An 18,935-nucleotide genomic window follows, 5' to 3' on the forward strand; every position below is an offset into this window, starting at 1 on the left:
TTAATTTTCGAATAATTTTAAGTCCTTTAAGAATAAAGCATAAACTATTTTTAAATATTAATGAAAAAATAAAATGACGCGATAGTCCAAAATATCTATATATCTATGCATGAGTTTGATCATCTTCCACAAAGTCTGCTGCTTCTTCTCTCGTTACACATTCAACGTGCGAAACCTTGTTTCTAAATTTCACTCCATAAAATTTGTTGGCGTGTTGCAACAATTCTGGTCTATGTAAAGAAAATTGTACGATATTGTTAAAGTTATAAAGGACAAATACACTGAATACATTTTTTTAAATTCATATAACATTATCTATATGCAAATCATGCAAACATAAGTAATTTTAATTCCAATTTAAAATTGGCATTGCTGTTTACCTGAAAGTAGTCGTAATAAATTGAGCGTCTGAGCTTAGTTCGTGAATCATATCGGCAACAGCTTTTCTATGTTGTGCATCGAGGGCTTGATCGATTTCGTCGAATAAATAAAATGGCGCCGGATCACACTTTTGAATTGCAAAGATATTTGCTAAGGCTACGAGGGACTTTTGCCCACCAGACAATTGATTCATTTCTCGCATTTCACCTTTGTGACCTGTAAATGAAACTCTAATGCCTGCAAAATACATAAAATACAAATTTAAAAATTTAATTAGGATATTTCAGCACGTGAGATAACTGTTATGTAAATAATTTTTAATAGACATTTCTTACATACCGACACCGATAAACCGATCAGAATCTGCTGTTTCAGGTACAGTATCGTCATTATCTTCACCATCAGCTGTTTTCATAACCAACTGTGCGCTACCCGATGGTACAAGTTTCTTGAAGACTTCGGAAAAATATTTACTTACCTAGAATAAGATTTAATACAAAAGACTGTCACTTTAGCAGACGCGATATGAAAATAAAAATAAAACGTCGTTAAGTAATTTTTACTTGTTTGAAGGTAAACTGAATAGCTTCGCATTTCCTTTGTTCAAGAACGGACATTAGCTCCTTAATTTTTTCATCTGCTCTATCTAATTCTTCTTTTCGCTTTACTAATTTTTCCTTTTGTTCACTAAATGACATAAATTGATCCAAGGCTTTTTTATTAACATGACTAGAAGAAAAGTAATTTATTGTAAAGCAGTTTGTAATTAGTCGATTCGTTATTTTTATCATTTATTATATATGAGGAAGTTGAAACGTAATTATAATATACCTATATTTTTTTAAATGACTATTAGCTTCTTCCATTTTTTTAAATAATTGTTTGGTTGTCATGTTACTAAATTTTGAGTACGACTCTTTATTAGGAAGAGCGCCTAATTCGGTTATTTTTTGCGTACACTCCGTTATATTTTGTTGAAGCATATTCATCTTACTGGCTAATTTCTCCAAGTATTTAGCATCGGATTCCATTTTCTCCTGTGCTTCTTTCTCAATTGCCTTCCATTTTTCAACCTCCAAAGCTTCTGCCTTTTGCTACATAAATGTCAATCAAAACATTATTGTCAATAATCTACGAGTCATAATTAATTTAACAAGACATTAAGAATTTACTTTTTTCGCTGCAGCAGCGACTTTTTCATTTTGTGATTTAAATTCCGATTGATTTTTCAGCAATCTCTTTTCAATGTCCGATAATTGAGTTTTCGATGTATCCAATAAACGTTGACGGTCTTCTACCGTAATTTCTTGCAGTGCCTGCACTAATTCGTCTTTTCTACGTACTAAATTGTTAGTTAGCAAATTTTCTAATTTATTCTTCTCGGCTTCTAATTTCATTCTCTTTACGAACGCTTCTTTATTTTCTTTTGTTAAGCGCCTAATAGCATCATTCAATTGATCAACCTAAAGTGCAAAGTATGGTTCAATTAGATAAAAAATATTAATTCATATTTATACATGAAGAAGTATAGTGAATAATTTTTTAACGGACCGTGAGGTTGAACAGAAATATTTAGAGATTTTAATAATGCAAGTTTTTGCGAGCATTGAAGTGGCAATTGTCGTCATTTAGTTAGTATAAATAATGAGATTATTAAATTAATAAAATTAGCGATCGTCAGTTATAGGTAAGTGGCAATTTTTATAAATCACGCGAAAACGAATAGATAAAATTTCAAATTCTGAATTAAAATTAACTTAAAATGCTTTAGAAAATGGTGAAAATCAAAGAGACAATCATGTAGATATTAATTAAACAATAATTATAATGGTTATACCTGGTGCTGATCAGCAACGGAAAGTTGTTCCATTAAATCTTGATGAAGTTCACTTTCTAAACCTTCTTTTGTAGCATACATGGCTTCCAAACTTGATTTGCACTGTTGTAAACTTTTTTCTTTTGGTACTTTGTACCTTTCGATTGCACTAAGTTCTTCTTTCATTATACGTATTTCACCTTTCATTTTATCAAATATATCTCTATAACAATAGGGCAATCGTTGAAATTTAACATAAATTTGAGATAAATGCATAAGTGACAAATTAAAAACTTACCTGGCTTTACTATTTTTTGTTTCAGTACGTTGCATTTCACTTACATACGAGCTAATATTACGATCGGCATTTTTTATTTCTTCTTTTAAATTTGTTAATTGGGTTTCCAATGAGTTAATTTGAGCCATTAATTCCGACCTGTTCTTTTGTATTTCCAATCGAGATCTTAATGTATTGAAATAACCACCCGTTAATGAACCTTTAGATGATACTTGATCTCCTTCTAGAGTCACACAATCAAGACCAGACGTACGTGCGAGACTTGTCGCAGCTTCCAAATTACGACATATAAGAGTTTTTCCAAAAATATACCTAAATTAATCAAGAATAACATCAATTATAATAAACGAAATGAATAAATAATAAAAAAAACGTTTTCTAAAAGTTACAATACCTTAAGGCTTTGTCATATTTGTCATCGTAGTTTAATTTTGATATCATTGGTATAGCATCCGGAGTTTGTGGATAATCGATAGTTTTTACGTGTAAGCGATTTAAAGGCATAAATGTCACTTCACCCGGTAAACGTTGATTATTCATTTCTTTTAAAATTTTGGTGCCAAATTTATCTGTTTCCACTATGTGATGGAAGAGGCGGTTGCCAGCCGTCACTTCAACAGCCATGTACACACTTTTATCGCAGTCAAAATTTTCAATCACTGGACCATAATAGCTACTTACTTCTTTTGCCATATCTGGACGATCTCTGTAAGCATTAAATATTCATTGTGCACTTTTTCTATAAAATTTATTTTATAAAATTGTTTAATAACAATGTACAAACAAAATGTTAAACTCATAATTCTTATGTGAATAATAATTAATTCCTATTCACCTAAAAGTATCAAGCACTTTACGAACACTGTCTCTACCATTAAGAATAGGTTTACCAGCCATAGATCTAAGGCTTTGATCAGCTTTCGCTAAATCTTCCTTTAAACCTGATAAATTAAGTTGTAGAATACTTTCCTGTCGATACCTGCGCAAGGCAAATTTCAGTTCATTAAAGACTTTATTCTGAAAAAATATTCGTTTTCTCAATGTAATACATACTGTTCTTTACGTGTGGCCTGACATTGGTCCTTTGATTTATTTAGATCATAATATTGTTTATTATGCTCGTCTATAGAAGCTTTTTGGCATTCCATTTCTCGAGTGTACTCTTGAATTTTCTTTTCTAAGGACGCACGTTTTTCCTCGTCTTTTTTCAAATCTTCGGTAATTTTCTTTTCGTGTTCTTCTTTATCTTTTATCTGCTTATTTAGTTGTTTTAATTCTTGCTGTATCCAATTATCTCTTTCCGCCTGTTAACACATATTAATTTATACTTATTTTACTGTAATATATATTGTGACCAAAAAAATTACGTACAACTTATTTATTTTAACATTTTTTTCCACACTTTTAAAATCATGTTAAATTTTAAACGAATATACCTTTGTAGTGAACTGACTTCCTCTTCCTTGTTTAGCATACAATTCTTTACGTTTCTGCTCCTTTAACGCTAATTCTCTTGTTATTTCTTCTTCTTTCCTTTTCATTTCTTCATACTTAAAAATATTATTACATATATTAATATATTATATATATATATATATATATATATATATATATATATATATGTATGTATATTTAAATATTATTTTCTCAAGTAAATAAAATATATTACTTGTGGCTTTATGTTTTCTAATTCAGCTTCCTTTGCAGCAATTTGACTTCTTAACTTTTCTAATTCTTCTTCAGCTCGTTTGCGACTATCATTATCCCCTCTAACTTCTTCCATTAAGTCATTTATCGTAAAGGTAAGCTTCGTCTTTTCTTTCAAAAGTTGTTGTTGTTCAGCACTAAATATTATTATTTATGATTTAATGAATATATTGATTATGAATTTGAAATTCTCTATTCTGACTTTACCTAAGTGTATCTCGTTCTTCTTTAGCGGTTTGTGCCTCTTTCTTAGCTTCTTTATGCCTTTTTGTAGCTAACTTTACTTTTTCTTGAGCAGTTTTTACTTCGGCTGTTAAACTTGCCTGTTCTTGACCACTTTTTGCTCGAGAATCTTCCAACTCTTCAAGCTTGCGCTTATTTTCTTTTAATTCACGTTCATGAATAATATACTCTAAACTTCTTCTCTGCTTATCCCATTTTTGATATTCTTTAAGCTCCTCTTTTTCTTCCCTTAAAGTTTGTAATCTTTCCTCTTTAATATACAAACATTGTAAATAATTGCAAATTCTTTTGAAATAATATATTTGGGTAAATTTATATTATTTTTATATGTATATATTTTTTTGTTTACCTATTGTACGTAGAAAATCTTGAATTTTTTCAAGTTTTCCTTCTGTTTCTTTAAGTATAGATTTTGATTCTTCTCTTCTATCATCGTAAACTCTTGTACCAGCCACCTCGCGCAATAATTTTAATCGTTGAGAATCAGGTGCAGTTGCCATTTGATTGATCTAAAATTCAAAAATAATTAAATAAAATATAATATAAATGATAAAAGAAAATAAATATTTAAATTATATTTACTTTTCCTTGTTTAACGATATAATAAGGATTTGATCTAGAAAATCCAGCAGATTCTAAAAGATTCATTACATCGCTTCTTGTTACAATTTTCTTATTAAGGAAATATTGATCTTTTTTGGAACCAATAACTCTTCTCAGATATACTTCGTCCTTATCAATCTACAATAATAAATGATAATCTATAGGCTAATGCTTTTATAAGCTAAACACAGTATATATTAATATTATCTTTTTCTTACAGGCAACCTTCCATCTGAATTATCAAAGATGATTTCTACATGAGCAGAAATCACCCTGGGTCCAGTTCCTTCATGAAGAAGCCCTTGACGCTGTTCTGGTCGTAAGTGAGAAAATTCATCGCTTAAAACAAATTGTATAGCGTAGAAGAAATTACTTTTTCCTGATCCATTTCTACCAACTATAAAATGAATTCTTATAAAATAATTTGCATTTGAGGGCATACGAAATATTGTAATAATTTAATAGTTTGTTAGAAATTTTAATTACTTACCAACTACATTATGCCTTGGATCAAAAGGCTCTACTACTGTTTGTTCTCTATATGATTTGAAGCCTTGAATAATAACCTTAAAAATGTATACATAATTTTATTCGTTAAATATAAAATTGATTATATTAAATAATTATGAGATTCAAAATTCTCATTAAATCTAAAATGTACGTCTAATTAATGAAATAAATCAGAATGTTATGCAATTAAATAGAGTCAAAATACAACGTTTAGGTTAGTTTCGAACTTCTGAAACATTTAGATTATTTTAAGGAAGTACATTATAATAAATTTTAAATTATTCTTTTATTAATATAAATTAATTATATTATAAAGAATATGCAAACGAATTATTACCAATAATAATAATGTAATTATTATTGTACAGTTTGCATTCTAATTTTTGAAATATCATTTAAAATCATTGATAAAGCATTTAAGAATGACAGGTAAATGTATGTAGCGAACGATAATTAATAGTAAAAATTCAATTTTTAAAGACAAAATAGTCGGAATTTATTAACCGTTACAAAAAGGGAATAGAAATGTTTATCTGTTACAAATGACATAATAATTAATCACTATACAAATGCAAAAAAATACCTGCTTAATGTACATGTTTTACTTCTAAGTAATCACATAAACATTGTTTACGCATCCGTCTTGGAATTCTCGACGAGTTAATAAACAATTACTTTATTTACTTATGTACGAAAAGAAACATCACCGAGAACCGCCATTTCCAAGAATTATGATGCTGGCCAGCGCAGTGATACCAACTTAAAGAAATATATCGAATATTCTCCATTGAATCCTCCTAGATTTCGGCGGGAGAATATTCGCTCATAGTCATAGGAAATTTTTTTAAGCGGAAGAATGAAAATCTTAAAGCCTCGATAGATCTTACGAATTTTATGAAGATTATAAAACTAAAATGCAATGCATGTATTATGGCTTAAACAATATAATAATGAAATATAATTGATATATTATTAAATTTATTGCTGTTACAGGTTTCTTTTTTTTTTTTTTTTAACAATTAAAGACATTTTAAAGACAATGGTTGAAGCTTTCATTCAATGTCATTTTTATTTCATCATATATTATTTAATATCAATCCCTAATGATCGTTAAGAATTTATTCATTTCGGTTTCAGAATTCATTGTCAATGGACTTGATCAGCGTCATGATCTATTAACCAAATATATTAAAAGAACATGACATTATCGAAACTTAACTCGCTATTCTTGAAATAAATGAGAATCGCGATGAACGCGGCTACAGCATCAGAGATCCAGGGAATCTCCAACAGCATTCGAAGTGTAAATGTAGTTACGTTGAAGTTAGCCGGTCGAAGCGGTTCATTATTTTCTTGCGATAAAAAGAGCTTGAGAAGTTGCACCGCAGGAGTTCTTTTCCGATGCACAGTTACGGAATTGCAACCAAGTCTCCGGAGCCAAATAAATACAAGGATTTTCACGAGCGTGGGAATGAATTGTAGAGGAGACTCGTAAGTGCCAGAGAAAAGAAGACAAAACATCGCTTAATTGAGCAACAGGATCAACTTGGTTGAGTTATCCTTTACTATCCTATCCTTAACCGAGATCACAATTTGTACATTAAGTATGATATGCGTTATTCATTCCAAATTGCAAATTTGTTAATTCTGATTGAATGTATCAGTCGAATATGTCAGATCTTAACATAAGAGATTGTTGTATTAAAACTCCTTTTTATTCGCTTCAAATGAAAACATCGCTCGCACGTTAGGATAGGCTTAGGAAAATCTGTTATGAAAAAATAGTACCCCAATTTCATTATTAGGCCAAGGAATTAATTCGTTTAAACATGTTAATTTATAATGCAATTTAATATATTAATAAAAAGCTTTAGATTATCAATTTAATGAAAAGATTTGTAGACATCAATAGTATCATTACTATTATTGATAAAAAAAATAACTTATCGCGTGCATTGTATTATCCGTTACTCTTAAATGAAACGATACTGTTTGATTTAATCGCATTGTAGAGTTAAATTATAGTAAATGAATAATGCCATTAATTATATACATGTATAAAGTAAATAAAAATAATTTAAAGAAATTTGAATTTACAATACGAATTTAATAATTATGAATTAAAGCTATGAAAAATGAATTAACATAGATGTTTGATATCTTGGAATTTTACCATAATATAAATCATTATGCTTAGTAATATTGTTAATAATCTAAAGAAATATAAACTCGGTAGTTTTATTAAATATCATGGCGTGCAGAATGACAATAAAATGTTAGTTTAAAATAATAAAGGAAATATTATTTTTAACTTTTATAATGATTAGATACGTGTTTTTGTCGGTACATGAATTTAAAATTACACAAAAATTGATAATAAAGTATTTTCAATTATTAAGACAAGTTATATAAACATTAGATGTAATCCTTTTAAAAATAACATGAAACATAAACTTTGAAAGCTGAAATTTAAATTAAGCATTAATTTTTTTACAACTACTTATTGACTTACTGTTAACATAAATAGGAACAATAATGTTAAAAAACAAATGCAATTGAGTTAAAACATCATTTATTCTCTACTCATTTTTGTATACATTATAATTTAAAAAAATACTCTGTGAGGAAGAATTATCTAATGAATTGTGAATCTACGTATAAATTTTCACAATACAAGTTCTCTTTCATTTGTTTATACAAAAAAGTTCATTAGACTAATCAAATAGACGTAACTTTGACTCATAAAAATGGAATAATTTATTATTTTTAACAAATATTCAAATAGTTTATGAATCTTTTTAAAATACTTCAAAAATGTAATTTATATAACAGTAAATTCGATCAGAGTCCATTAAATTTATCTTTTGTAAGTCTTATGCCATAAAATTTTTTAGTTATAATTTATAATACAAATACAATTTATAGAGATAATATATAAATTTAATAAAAACTTCCAATACTTCGGTTTATTAATTGTTACCGATTTCTTCTTGTTTTTTTTTTTTTTTTTTTACAGTTTTCACGATAACAAAATGGAAGTATAGATACTATTTAATTATGTGACAATGTGACTATTTGTTTACACCTTTTTACCTTTTTTTCTGACCTTTAAACATATACCCAGTTAAAAATAATTATAATCCTATTGATAAAACAGCAAATACTAATAGGACTGTAGCAAAATACAACAATATAAATGATTACAAATATAATAAAGGTAATAAACTAACTGTCTGCACATTTAACACATTTAAATAACATCTTTAAAATATTGTATTTGTTAAAATACTTGTAAAGAATAAAATATTTAAATAAAATTATTTACATTCAATAAAAATTATAAACATATAAAAATTTTGCTAATTTTTAAAGTAATTTTGTATTGTGTAATTAATACTAATTAGAAAAGAAAATAATAAAGTATTAGAATAAACATATGATATTTGTACATCTAACTTTGAAAACAAGAAAAAACTTGTTTTTCATAAATGCTTTGCGGTTTCCTGCTTTTTAAAAATATTAAGTATGTGTTATCTGTCTTCATTGTCATAGAGTATTTTGCAGTTGTTTTTATGGATCCAATATTGCTCTTTACTTTGAATTGTTGTATTGATCATCATCTTTTACTTTTGAAACAAGTTCACCGTGAGTACACCATACTTTTGCCGCCGACCTTTAATAAAAAAAAAAAACAAAAAAAAAAACAAAAACAAAAACAAAAAAAAATTTGATGCACGATAAAATAAATATATATTGTAAAATAAATCTACGTTAAAATGTTAACAATTAAATTTCACACTTTTAAAATATATTAACCTTAAGCATTTTGTTGGCATTTGATATACTTGATACCATAATAAAATAGCTAAAAATAAACTCCAAGTCCTTAATGGACAGAAAATTGTAGCAACTGTTCCATAAGCCAGCCAAAAGAAATAGATCATAGTAGCTTGTAATGTGACCAATAATACAAATGGAAAGTGCTCGCAAAGTCTTAATAACAAAGCGGCTGATTTTATCGGGGGTTTTTCTATTAAATGTAATCTGTACAAATAATATAATTCATCTTTATTAATATAATAAAAGTGGATAATATTTAAGATAATTTATTAATATAAATACTTTACCGTTGACTAACGCGATGTGCTATAATAAGTGTTAATGGAAGATGGAAGGATAGTAATTGAAAGAAGCCATATGCATAAGTGAACGATCCAGGTAGGAACGAACTTCCAATGAACGTTCCCCACGCAAATATAACACCCGTGTGATTGTCGATTATTTCACCTATAGTCCATGGACCTATTTTATTGCATAACAAAAAATCATTTATGCAACATTTGTTTGAACGGTGCTTTTAGTAAAATTTCATTATACAGTAGAGCATCTAACTTTTTTGATATTTTATTGATATAATAAAATCAGCATTCAATACGAAATTATTATCTAATTTTGTATTAAATTCTTTTGCATATATTTATAAGAATAGGTAGTTCCATGAAATTTCTTTAAATAAGACATTCCAGTGAGAAAAATATAATAATAATGACAAAGTGAAATAAATTTTTATTTTTATAGTACTAGACTTTGTATCGACTTACCAACGATCAAGTATGCAGCGTATAAAACCAGTGGAAAGAATAATCGATCAACGGTGGATAAAATCCAGTGACCTCTAAGCCACCAATGGAATAATTTGCAATTTATTCGTGGTACACCACGATTTTTATCGTACACAGCTTTGAATAGAAAATTACACATTTCAATAAGAATTAACGATTACTGATATATATATATAATAATAATAATAATAAATTGAGTACGAATTTGAGGTACTTACATCGATAAGTATTATGATAAATACGTAAGCTACATAAAGGTATGATCAGGAGAATAAATAGTGTTGCAAATAAAAACTGAAACTAAAAATATTTATTGTGTAAAAATGCGAATAGATCGGGAAACTTCGACGCAGCATGTGTTTTATAAAATGTTTATTTGTACTCACTATTCGACTAACATTAGACATAAGTACAATTCTTGATAAAATACCAAACGATAATCTGCTTCCATCTAAGGAAAACGCTTGCGTTACAATTTTCATCCTTCCATCAATATCTGTAACTTGCAACTGGAAATTTATAATGTAAGCTAACGAACAATGACATTAATAAACAGAAATTCTCCAATAATATAATACTTTATATTACCTGAATATAATGAATACCAGTCGAATAATTTAAAGGATTCCATTTTGCAACGTACAGAGGACCTTTGATGCGTACACACGTTATCCAATTTTTATCGTTTATTCGCACCTTCACAGACTTTATATCTACAATTGAGAAAGCCAGAGCTCTGGAAAAAAAAAATTATAATGGTTAATATAAAAAAAATTGTTTCCCTCAATTTTTTCACTTTCGGATATGTCATTTCTTAATTTCAATGAATGTAAAGGATGTATTTTAAATATCAAATTAACGTCTACCTAAATGTCTTCAATTGCTTGAAATTTCTAATAATTGCTATTACCATGTTTTTTAAAATATGAAATAAAAACGTTTATCATATATATCCAGTGATCGAAAGTTTTATTATTTAAAGTTTTCGATGATGATAACATTGATATGATATTGTATAATAAAAGGATAATCGTATTAAATATTGCCAAGCTATTATTGCTATTTTAGCCTTTCTTATTATCGTAATAATATCGATCAATTTACTTTATACCTTATGTGTGTTGAATGGATGATTGACTCTATGTTCTCTTTATGCGGCATTGCAAATTGTGCATTTTTTGGATTAGTGACTAGTGCGACTGGCCAGTCGCGATGTTCTATGTCGGTGAAGGAAAATTGTCCGTGATCAATGACACCGAGCCTGTACCTGTTAATTACATTTCGAGTAAATACCAAGAGATTTGTTAAATGACGACGAATAACAATTCACATCAATGGCTCCATTGGTTTTACAAATATTTACAATTATTCTTAATCTACATTACGTTTGAACGACAACATAATTATGTGATTATAAAATTAACATTTTCGTAAAAGTAAAAAATCTATTTATACGAACTATTATAGCATTGCGCGCGCGCATGTGTGTGCGTGCGTGCGTATTATGCTTGCAAAATAAGATTGTCTCAATAAGAGTATAATAAAAATTAATAAATGAACAACCCAATACTTCTTACGCGAAGGCGTCCGTGAAATTTCATTGCACAATGCCTCTTTGTTCCTCAAAATTTCAAATGCCAATTAAAAAGCGTTTAATTATTTAATTCATTCGAAGATACACACAGATACTTAAAAGGATTAATTTAAACATTATTACTATGAAATGTTTGATGAAATGTTCCAGTAATTAACTGTTGCGCGTGAATTACTTTCAAGAAAATAGATGAAATGTCAAGGACTTGATACAAGATGTTTGCAATTTATGACAAAGGAAAATAAGAATGAGTATAATTGCATAAAATCAGGTTTAGTATCTGATAATATAAACATCATTCTTCGATTTTCATGACATTCATAATTAAAATATTGTGCTTGAAAAACCATTGGGCATTACATAGTATTGCATATACATTCTTTTTTTTTTTTTTTTGCGGATGAATAATGATATTAACTGTAACACTTACATTCTATTATCTTTCCAATCAGCTAATTCCAGTTCAAGGAAGCCAGTCTTTTGTAAAGTATACATATTAGGGACGACACCGGCAAGTGTGTGAAAGTGGCCACACAAATACGTCAAGCTTTCCTCGTATTTACCTGTTATACTTTGGAAAATTAGTGTACGCTTTCATTATCGAATTATTGAGAATTATTAGCAACAGAATTTATGAACTTAATTTTTAATAAAAAACATTTCGTTGTTTGTGTTTATTACTTAGGGTGCTTTTTATTTATTATAATTATATTTCATAAGTAACAATGAAAAATTGCCTTGCGTCTAATGTAGTTGTCAATGAATTTTCAAAAGATTTATTTTCTATGTAAATTCATACATTTCATATTAAAAAGTTCAAATTAATATATAAATATATTAATAAATTAATTTTTACATTGCACAGTATAGATGATTGGCTATATATAAAAAAAAAAAAAAAAAAAAAATTAAAAGACAATGCGGCAGTCTTTGTTAATTATTGACTATAATAGTATGTGCATTTTTCAATTTTTCTTTTCTTTTAAATTAAAACGAACAAATATTTTTATCTTTTTCTTAAATTTTCAATGTATTAATTACATTCTAATATATTACACTTATATAATATGAAATATTATAAATTAAATAAAATTATATTTCATTTCCTTTTAATAATGGAATAACTTGAATAAGTATTTTTTTTTTTTTTTTTTTTTGTTAATTCTAATTTAATCACAAAATATTTCTATAAACTATAAAATATTTATATAAATATAAACACAAAGTATAATCGGATTTTTAAAAATGTTGTTCAAGAACTTACAAAACCCATAAGAGCTAAAATACATTAAAATTTTCTTATATATCTTACAACAAAAATATAATGCAAATATTAAATAGAATTGTATAAAGTTGTGGTCTATATTTTCCAGAGACGGCAGTTTATAAATTTATTCAAAATTTAGAACGTAGACACAGGTAGTAGGAAAGCAACAGCTAAGACATTTACGTGAACTTTTGCATTGAATTAATGCTGAATTGCTACACACATACACGCGCGCGCGCACGCACATACACTCACAGACGTATATATATATATATATGCTTGATGAACTATTTGTATTTAGACTCAACCAACTTGTTGCTTTAATTTCATGTTCATTTGATGAATAAAACATGTGATTTTTTTTTTTAAAAAATTGTAATTTGAACAATTGATAATTTGAAGTTATTAACGATCGTTTGACAAGATGAACGATTGGTTATCGTGCGAAATAATAATTAGGCTAATTATAGTCAAATTTGTATTACGCCTCAAATTATTAGGATTGAAATTCGAGTAATTATGCACTGAGGCTAATAAATATTACATTCATTTGTAATATTCATAAATCATATCTTGCCATAAGAGCGTTTGAATAATACTTATTTTTAACCATAAAAGCGTCGACCTGTAAAGATCTATAATTTAAAAGAGAAAGTATAAAGTATGCTTTAGTTAAGATAGTGGTTAAGCATAAGTCTCTATCGCCACTTTAATAGCCAACCTATCGACATACATCAGGCACGAACAATTTTGTCGGCCATAAATACATAAATTGAATGGAAATGGGAAAAATTCGATGGACATACCTATAATCATCCTGATGCCACCGTCGTTGGGTGCGACGATGCACGATGTCGGATAATGCCCAAACCATATGATGTAGTCGGCTTGGCTCGACCTTGATTCGTTCATTAAACTTTCCAACCGATCGATCTCAAGATTATCCAGGGCCCCGACAAAATTAAAGGGCCTCTTGGGCCCGGGCTTTAGGCACGCGTCCACCGCTATAAAAGTATACTTGTCCAAACCGAGGTGCACCTGGTGCATATAGGACCGTGGGTGCTTACGGCCTTGCATCGAGTAGTTGGTGTAGTAGTTGTCCTTTGAATTTGTGTCGAAGATGTTGAAGTTGTCTGTGTACACGATGTCGATCGTTAGGGTCTTCGACGTAATAATAAGAATAAGCGATGTTATTCAGTATTTTGCGAGCTAGTATACGTTGGCCTATACATAATGTTTTAGCGTCTTGCATAGTAATTAATTGCGGATTATTACCTTCGCGACTATTCTCATGTGCTAGAAAAATGGCGCTAAGTTAATCGGGAAATTTTAATGAAATAGTCAAGAAATATTCGCACCTATATTTTTACGTATATTTCGTGAACATCGAGCCACGTCTCTTAAATAAATATTTTTACGCGATATATTTTCATTGAAATTCCTTAATTTTCTGACAAAGAATTAAGAGACGAAGAGAGAGAGAGAGAGAGAGAGAGAGAGAGAGAGAGAGAGAGAGAGAGAGAGAGTAATTGCGTTATTATTATATTAAAATTTTGACAAATTTTGTAAATTACGTTAAAATAGCACAACGAAAGATCGATGAATTCTCATTGCTTTTAACAGTGCAAAGAAATTTTGTTGGGGAAAAAAGTTAATAAGACATGTACATCCTTACCATGATTGCCTCGTACGTCCAGCCATGTTGTTTTCTCGGCAACTTTAGAATCATCAAGGACTTTTTTATATTGCTTCCACTCTTCTAAATATTGTCGTGAACCCATTTTGTCCACTGTTTTGGCATCCGTTAAATCTCCTACATATTTTATTTATTAAATGTAAAGTGCATTTAAAAGTTGACAGAATGTATTTATATTTGATTCGATATAATATAATGGAATTAAGTCATTTCGTTTGCGTTGCTATTTGTGCTTCTAAGTAATATTCTAAAATAGGATGAAGCAAATTCTTATGGTAAATAAAAGTAAATAATTTTTAACAAAATTTCGCTAATTAACATTAAATTAATGTCATCGTATCAAGCAATTGCAATAAATTTTTACGAGCCTATTTCACATTGAAACGAACAAACAATTTTTGTTTCTCCACCATTGTCATTAGCATAAATAATTGGAAAATTTTGAAAAATATATGTTACCAGATGCAAGAACAACTTCCGGATTTATAGAACCAACTGTTATATCGCAAAACTCTTTGAATTCCGTTATCCTAAGAGGGTCCTGAAAGATACTTATGTGCAAGTCCGTTATCTGGCAAACAGAAAATATTCAATGTCCGATTATTTTTCAATAGGGAATGTAATAATGACGTTGGCGAGAGATGGACAGAATCATTACTCACTTGTAAAAACCATACCAAATGCTCGTAGGAGTCATGAATCTCAAATTTTTTGGGCTCAAACCATCTTGATTTTAACTTAGTTACGTCCTCAATATCTTTGACTTTGTCAAGGGTATGTGAATCTACGTCGATTATATTGGCGACATTGGCGACGAATATCGATAGCATTAATACGAACATAAGAATCGACAGTGTTAACTTTGTGATTTTCATTTCCTGAATTTGACTTAATTTACAAATAACCATGTATCTGCGACTGAAAGTAAATCATTTTTAGTGCTAAAGTTACACACGCACACTCGCACACACACGCGCACTAACACACATACACATGCATTTATATTAACAAACAACAATTAAGGGTTCAATTTTCAAAATTCGCCTCGCACCACTATTAATAAGCATGACATTTAAATAATATATAAATAATTTGTTTTTTTACACACGATATACAAGCTTAATGTAAAACAACAATTTATATACAAAATTAATATGATTGTTATTCAATAATTTTGAAACAAATTCCTATCTTTCGTAATAGTGGAAACGTAAAATTTCTTAATATACAATTAAGTAATTAATTTTGTTATTAAGTTTACTTACTTCGCTTTTTCCAACTTCAGTCTCATTAGATTATTTAATTTTACAACGATATTTCCATGCAAAAATAACAACAAAAAAGCATAATGCTCCAATTCAATTAATCTACTATGCAACTTTGCTACCTTCCGATATCTTATTATTTGATCGAATTTAATCTGTCGATTAAATAAATAATTTGTCAAATATCTTATTATATCAAATAATTAATGAATATTATCTTTAGAATTAACGTCTTTTTTATTGATGTCAGATATTCCTATTTTTAAAGTAATTTCGTCAAAAAAAAAAATTTTCATAGATAAAATTCACATTTTTAATTATATATTTTAATACGCAAAATATAAGAAAAATATATGACATATAAAAAATTTCTTTAATCTAATCTAATAAACACGATTTCATACAAGCACACGCGTACAAGAAATAGATATTTTTTTGTCATTATTTATTGCTAATTGTAACATTGTAATCCATCCATATTGTCATGATTTTTAACAAATGAAAGGTTTTTCTTTTTTTTTTTATTTTTTTATTTTTAATGATAAATAATTAAAATTATATTGACATTAGTTTTACAAGTTAAAATATCTATTGCGTCAGCAAAATTTTTGTGAACATATATGCATAATTCTTGAACATTGAAAATAGCTCAATATTAGCAAAAATTTGTATATCGCTTATTACTAATTATTAATTAGTAACTACATTAGGTATAGACATGGAATAAATGCAATTAATAAATTGACATTTCAACCGAATATACGTATCTTGACTAATCCATTGATTATTGTTAGCATATTATTATTATAAACGCAATTGGTTAAATTTACGATTTTGGTAAAAATATATCCCAAGAGGTCTCGATTAATATATAATAATAATTAAAAGAAGAAGAAAAAAGAAAAAACAATACTTACCGCGATAAAACGACCATTGGAAAAGCGAATTATTATTATGCATGACCATAACATACGTGACAATATACAGTAAATTTTATTACACATGCACCCATAAGAATAAATAAATAAATAAATCAATGCTTTACAAAAAATTTTAATCGGATTGATTTTCAAAGTATTGATAATGATTAAATGGCACATAAGAGGGCGAATATTTTAAGCCTCTAAAGCATTCATAAATCAGCGGAATAATGATAATAGAGACACAATATTGTAAATGAACATCCACAGGGAAGTATTAAAATATCATATCATATCGTTATTAGAGAATATAAAAATATGTAAGATCGTTCGTTTAAAAAGTACGAGGAATAATTGGAATCAAGTTTCTCGCAATAATCACAAAATATCAACAAATAAAAGCCAAAAATAAATAATACCACTACCACCACCGCCGCCAACAACAACAACATCAACAACAACAAAAATATAATAATAATAATAGTAACAATGATAATGGCAATAAAAATAACAACATCAACAGTGATGATGATGATGATGATGATGATGATGATGCTGATGATGATGATGACGATGATGATGATGATGATGATGACGATGATGATGATGATGATGATGACGACGACGATCATAGTAGTAATAATAATAATAATGGCAGTGGTAATGGAATAAGGGAGCCGGGTACACGAGGAAATCGTCGGAATGATTATTAACGAATAGATACGCGTCTATTGCGATAGGAGGGGTGGGGGATTTGGGGGGGGGGGGGGGGGCGAAAATCAATTATATCATTTTTAACCGATCGACTTTCTTATTTTTAGAGCAGGTGATGCGTCTTTACATAAGGGTGGCATATACGATTAATGTTTAAAAAAAACTGACCTAATTGCGTTTGAGAAGAGTTACACAACTCGTCGTGAGTTACGGCAGAAGAAGGCGGACAACACCGTCTTCGGCTCCTTGGATAAATATTCTCAGCCGGAAGCCGAATTTGCCAGCTGGTAGCACGGCATCCACGAGCGATCGATGTCAGGTTATGTTATCGTCAACATTGAGCGAAGCTGGCAGAGGGCTGGGGGAAGTCGAGCGAGGTGGCTAGGTGCACCAATGGCCTACCTCATCCGCAATTTTCCAGGCGGCCAAAGCTGCCAACGGTGTGATTAGGCTTTCGGTGGAGTCGCGGAAGCGGCGGCGGCAAAAGTCTCTCGGTACATAAAACTCGTAACCCGCCGACGAGGCCAGTAACGTAATTACGATGGATGGAGGAAGCGCGTGCCTCGTCATTTCATTGGGACGTCGTGCGACACCCTCGTCCCTCTTGGTCGCGCATCGAGCGGCGAGTCGCGACGGCAGCGCGAGAAAGTGCCCCCTTTGTCCTCCCGGTAGCGAGAACTTGGACGACGCGAGCGCGCGCAACTTAACGAAGGGGGCGGCTGTGGCGGCAGCAGTGTCTCCCCGAGCTTCTTTGCACCATCACCGTAACTCTGTCAGCCTGCCACCCGGGGACCTTGGGACGTGGACGATGCGCAGACGAGGCGGCACCAACGCTCCTGCGCGAGACGCGAAACGGCGCGCGCATCGGCCGAGCAGACCTTTTCAGCCGGTAATCAGCAGCTAGCGGCTGCTACCTCTCTCGCTCGACGAATAATATTCTCTTCCCCGCGGCCGCCTCCTTGCGCCATCATCAGAGACTTACCGACGCCTTGCGTGCTGGTGTGTCACTCGGTAAGAAGGGTTTCACACGCTCGTCCCCGGCCCTTTTTCCATTCAACGATCACCCGACATAAATATACTTCGCCTAAGGATTATCGTTTAGCCATTTAACTCGCTACCATTTAATGGCTATCAAGGCTTTTCGGTTGGGCCCTTACCGATTTTCGCACGTCACGAGTCCCGATCCTCCTCCCTCCCCATCCTACCGCTCTCCCACCGTAAGCTTTCGATCCCATTGGCGCGCCAAAATTTTAAATCCAATAAACGCCCTTTCCTTATGTAATCGATCAATGACGCATT

General features: G+C 30.1%; 2 protein-coding genes and 1 long non-coding RNA gene across 3 annotated transcripts in view; 1 reads left to right on the forward strand and 2 right to left on the reverse strand.

The window, feature by feature from the left end:
- The window catches only part of LOC105362790 (uncharacterized), a 13,608-nt gene extending 7,192 nt beyond the window's left edge, over positions 1 to 6,416 (forward strand). Inside the window, exons 2-3 of the long non-coding RNA XR_912905.1 lie at positions 5,269 to 5,367; positions 6,257 to 6,416. This is a non-coding gene — a long non-coding RNA (uncharacterized LOC105362790). The remainder of the gene's footprint in view (positions 1 to 5,268; positions 5,368 to 6,256) is intronic.
- On the reverse strand, positions 41 to 6,240 carry SMC3 (structural maintenance of chromosomes 3). Its single transcript, XM_011500281.1, has 19 exons — positions 6,142 to 6,240; positions 5,539 to 5,614; positions 5,267 to 5,445; positions 5,028 to 5,186; positions 4,795 to 4,954; positions 4,410 to 4,695; positions 4,165 to 4,339; positions 3,932 to 4,045; positions 3,549 to 3,799; positions 3,331 to 3,474; positions 2,890 to 3,201; positions 2,496 to 2,807; positions 2,219 to 2,420; positions 1,554 to 1,844; positions 1,213 to 1,475; positions 945 to 1,110; positions 721 to 859; positions 381 to 618; positions 41 to 230 (listed from the first exon to the last, which is right to left on the reverse strand). Exons 1-19 carry the CDS (start codon positions 6,154 to 6,156, stop codon positions 104 to 106), a joined length of 3,609 nt encoding a protein of 1,202 aa, XP_011498583.1. The 5' UTR covers positions 6,157 to 6,240; the 3' UTR covers positions 41 to 103.
- Positions 6,417 to 8,940: 2,524 nt separating the features above from the next.
- LOC105362791 (transmembrane protein 62) lies at positions 8,941 to 18,414 on the reverse strand. The gene is made up of 15 exons (XM_011500282.1): positions 17,805 to 18,414; positions 16,003 to 16,061; positions 15,400 to 15,655; positions 15,197 to 15,308; positions 14,717 to 14,854; positions 13,848 to 14,174; positions 12,205 to 12,337; positions 11,292 to 11,447; positions 10,769 to 10,916; positions 10,567 to 10,689; positions 10,399 to 10,480; positions 10,160 to 10,297; positions 9,686 to 9,860; positions 9,375 to 9,602; positions 8,941 to 9,231 (listed from the first exon to the last, which is right to left on the reverse strand). The coding sequence occupies exons 2-15, from the start codon at positions 16,026 to 16,028 to the stop codon at positions 9,150 to 9,152; spliced, it is 2,124 nt and encodes a 707-aa protein (XP_011498584.1). The 5' UTR covers positions 16,029 to 16,061; positions 17,805 to 18,414; the 3' UTR covers positions 8,941 to 9,149.
- Positions 18,415 to 18,935: the final 521 nt, after the last annotated feature.

Source organism: Ceratosolen solmsi, unplaced genomic scaffold (assembly GCF_000503995.2).
Source record: "Ceratosolen solmsi marchali unplaced genomic scaffold, CerSol_1.0 scaffold56, whole genome shotgun sequence".
NCBI lineage: Eukaryota > Metazoa > Arthropoda > Insecta > Hymenoptera > Agaonidae > Ceratosolen > Ceratosolen solmsi.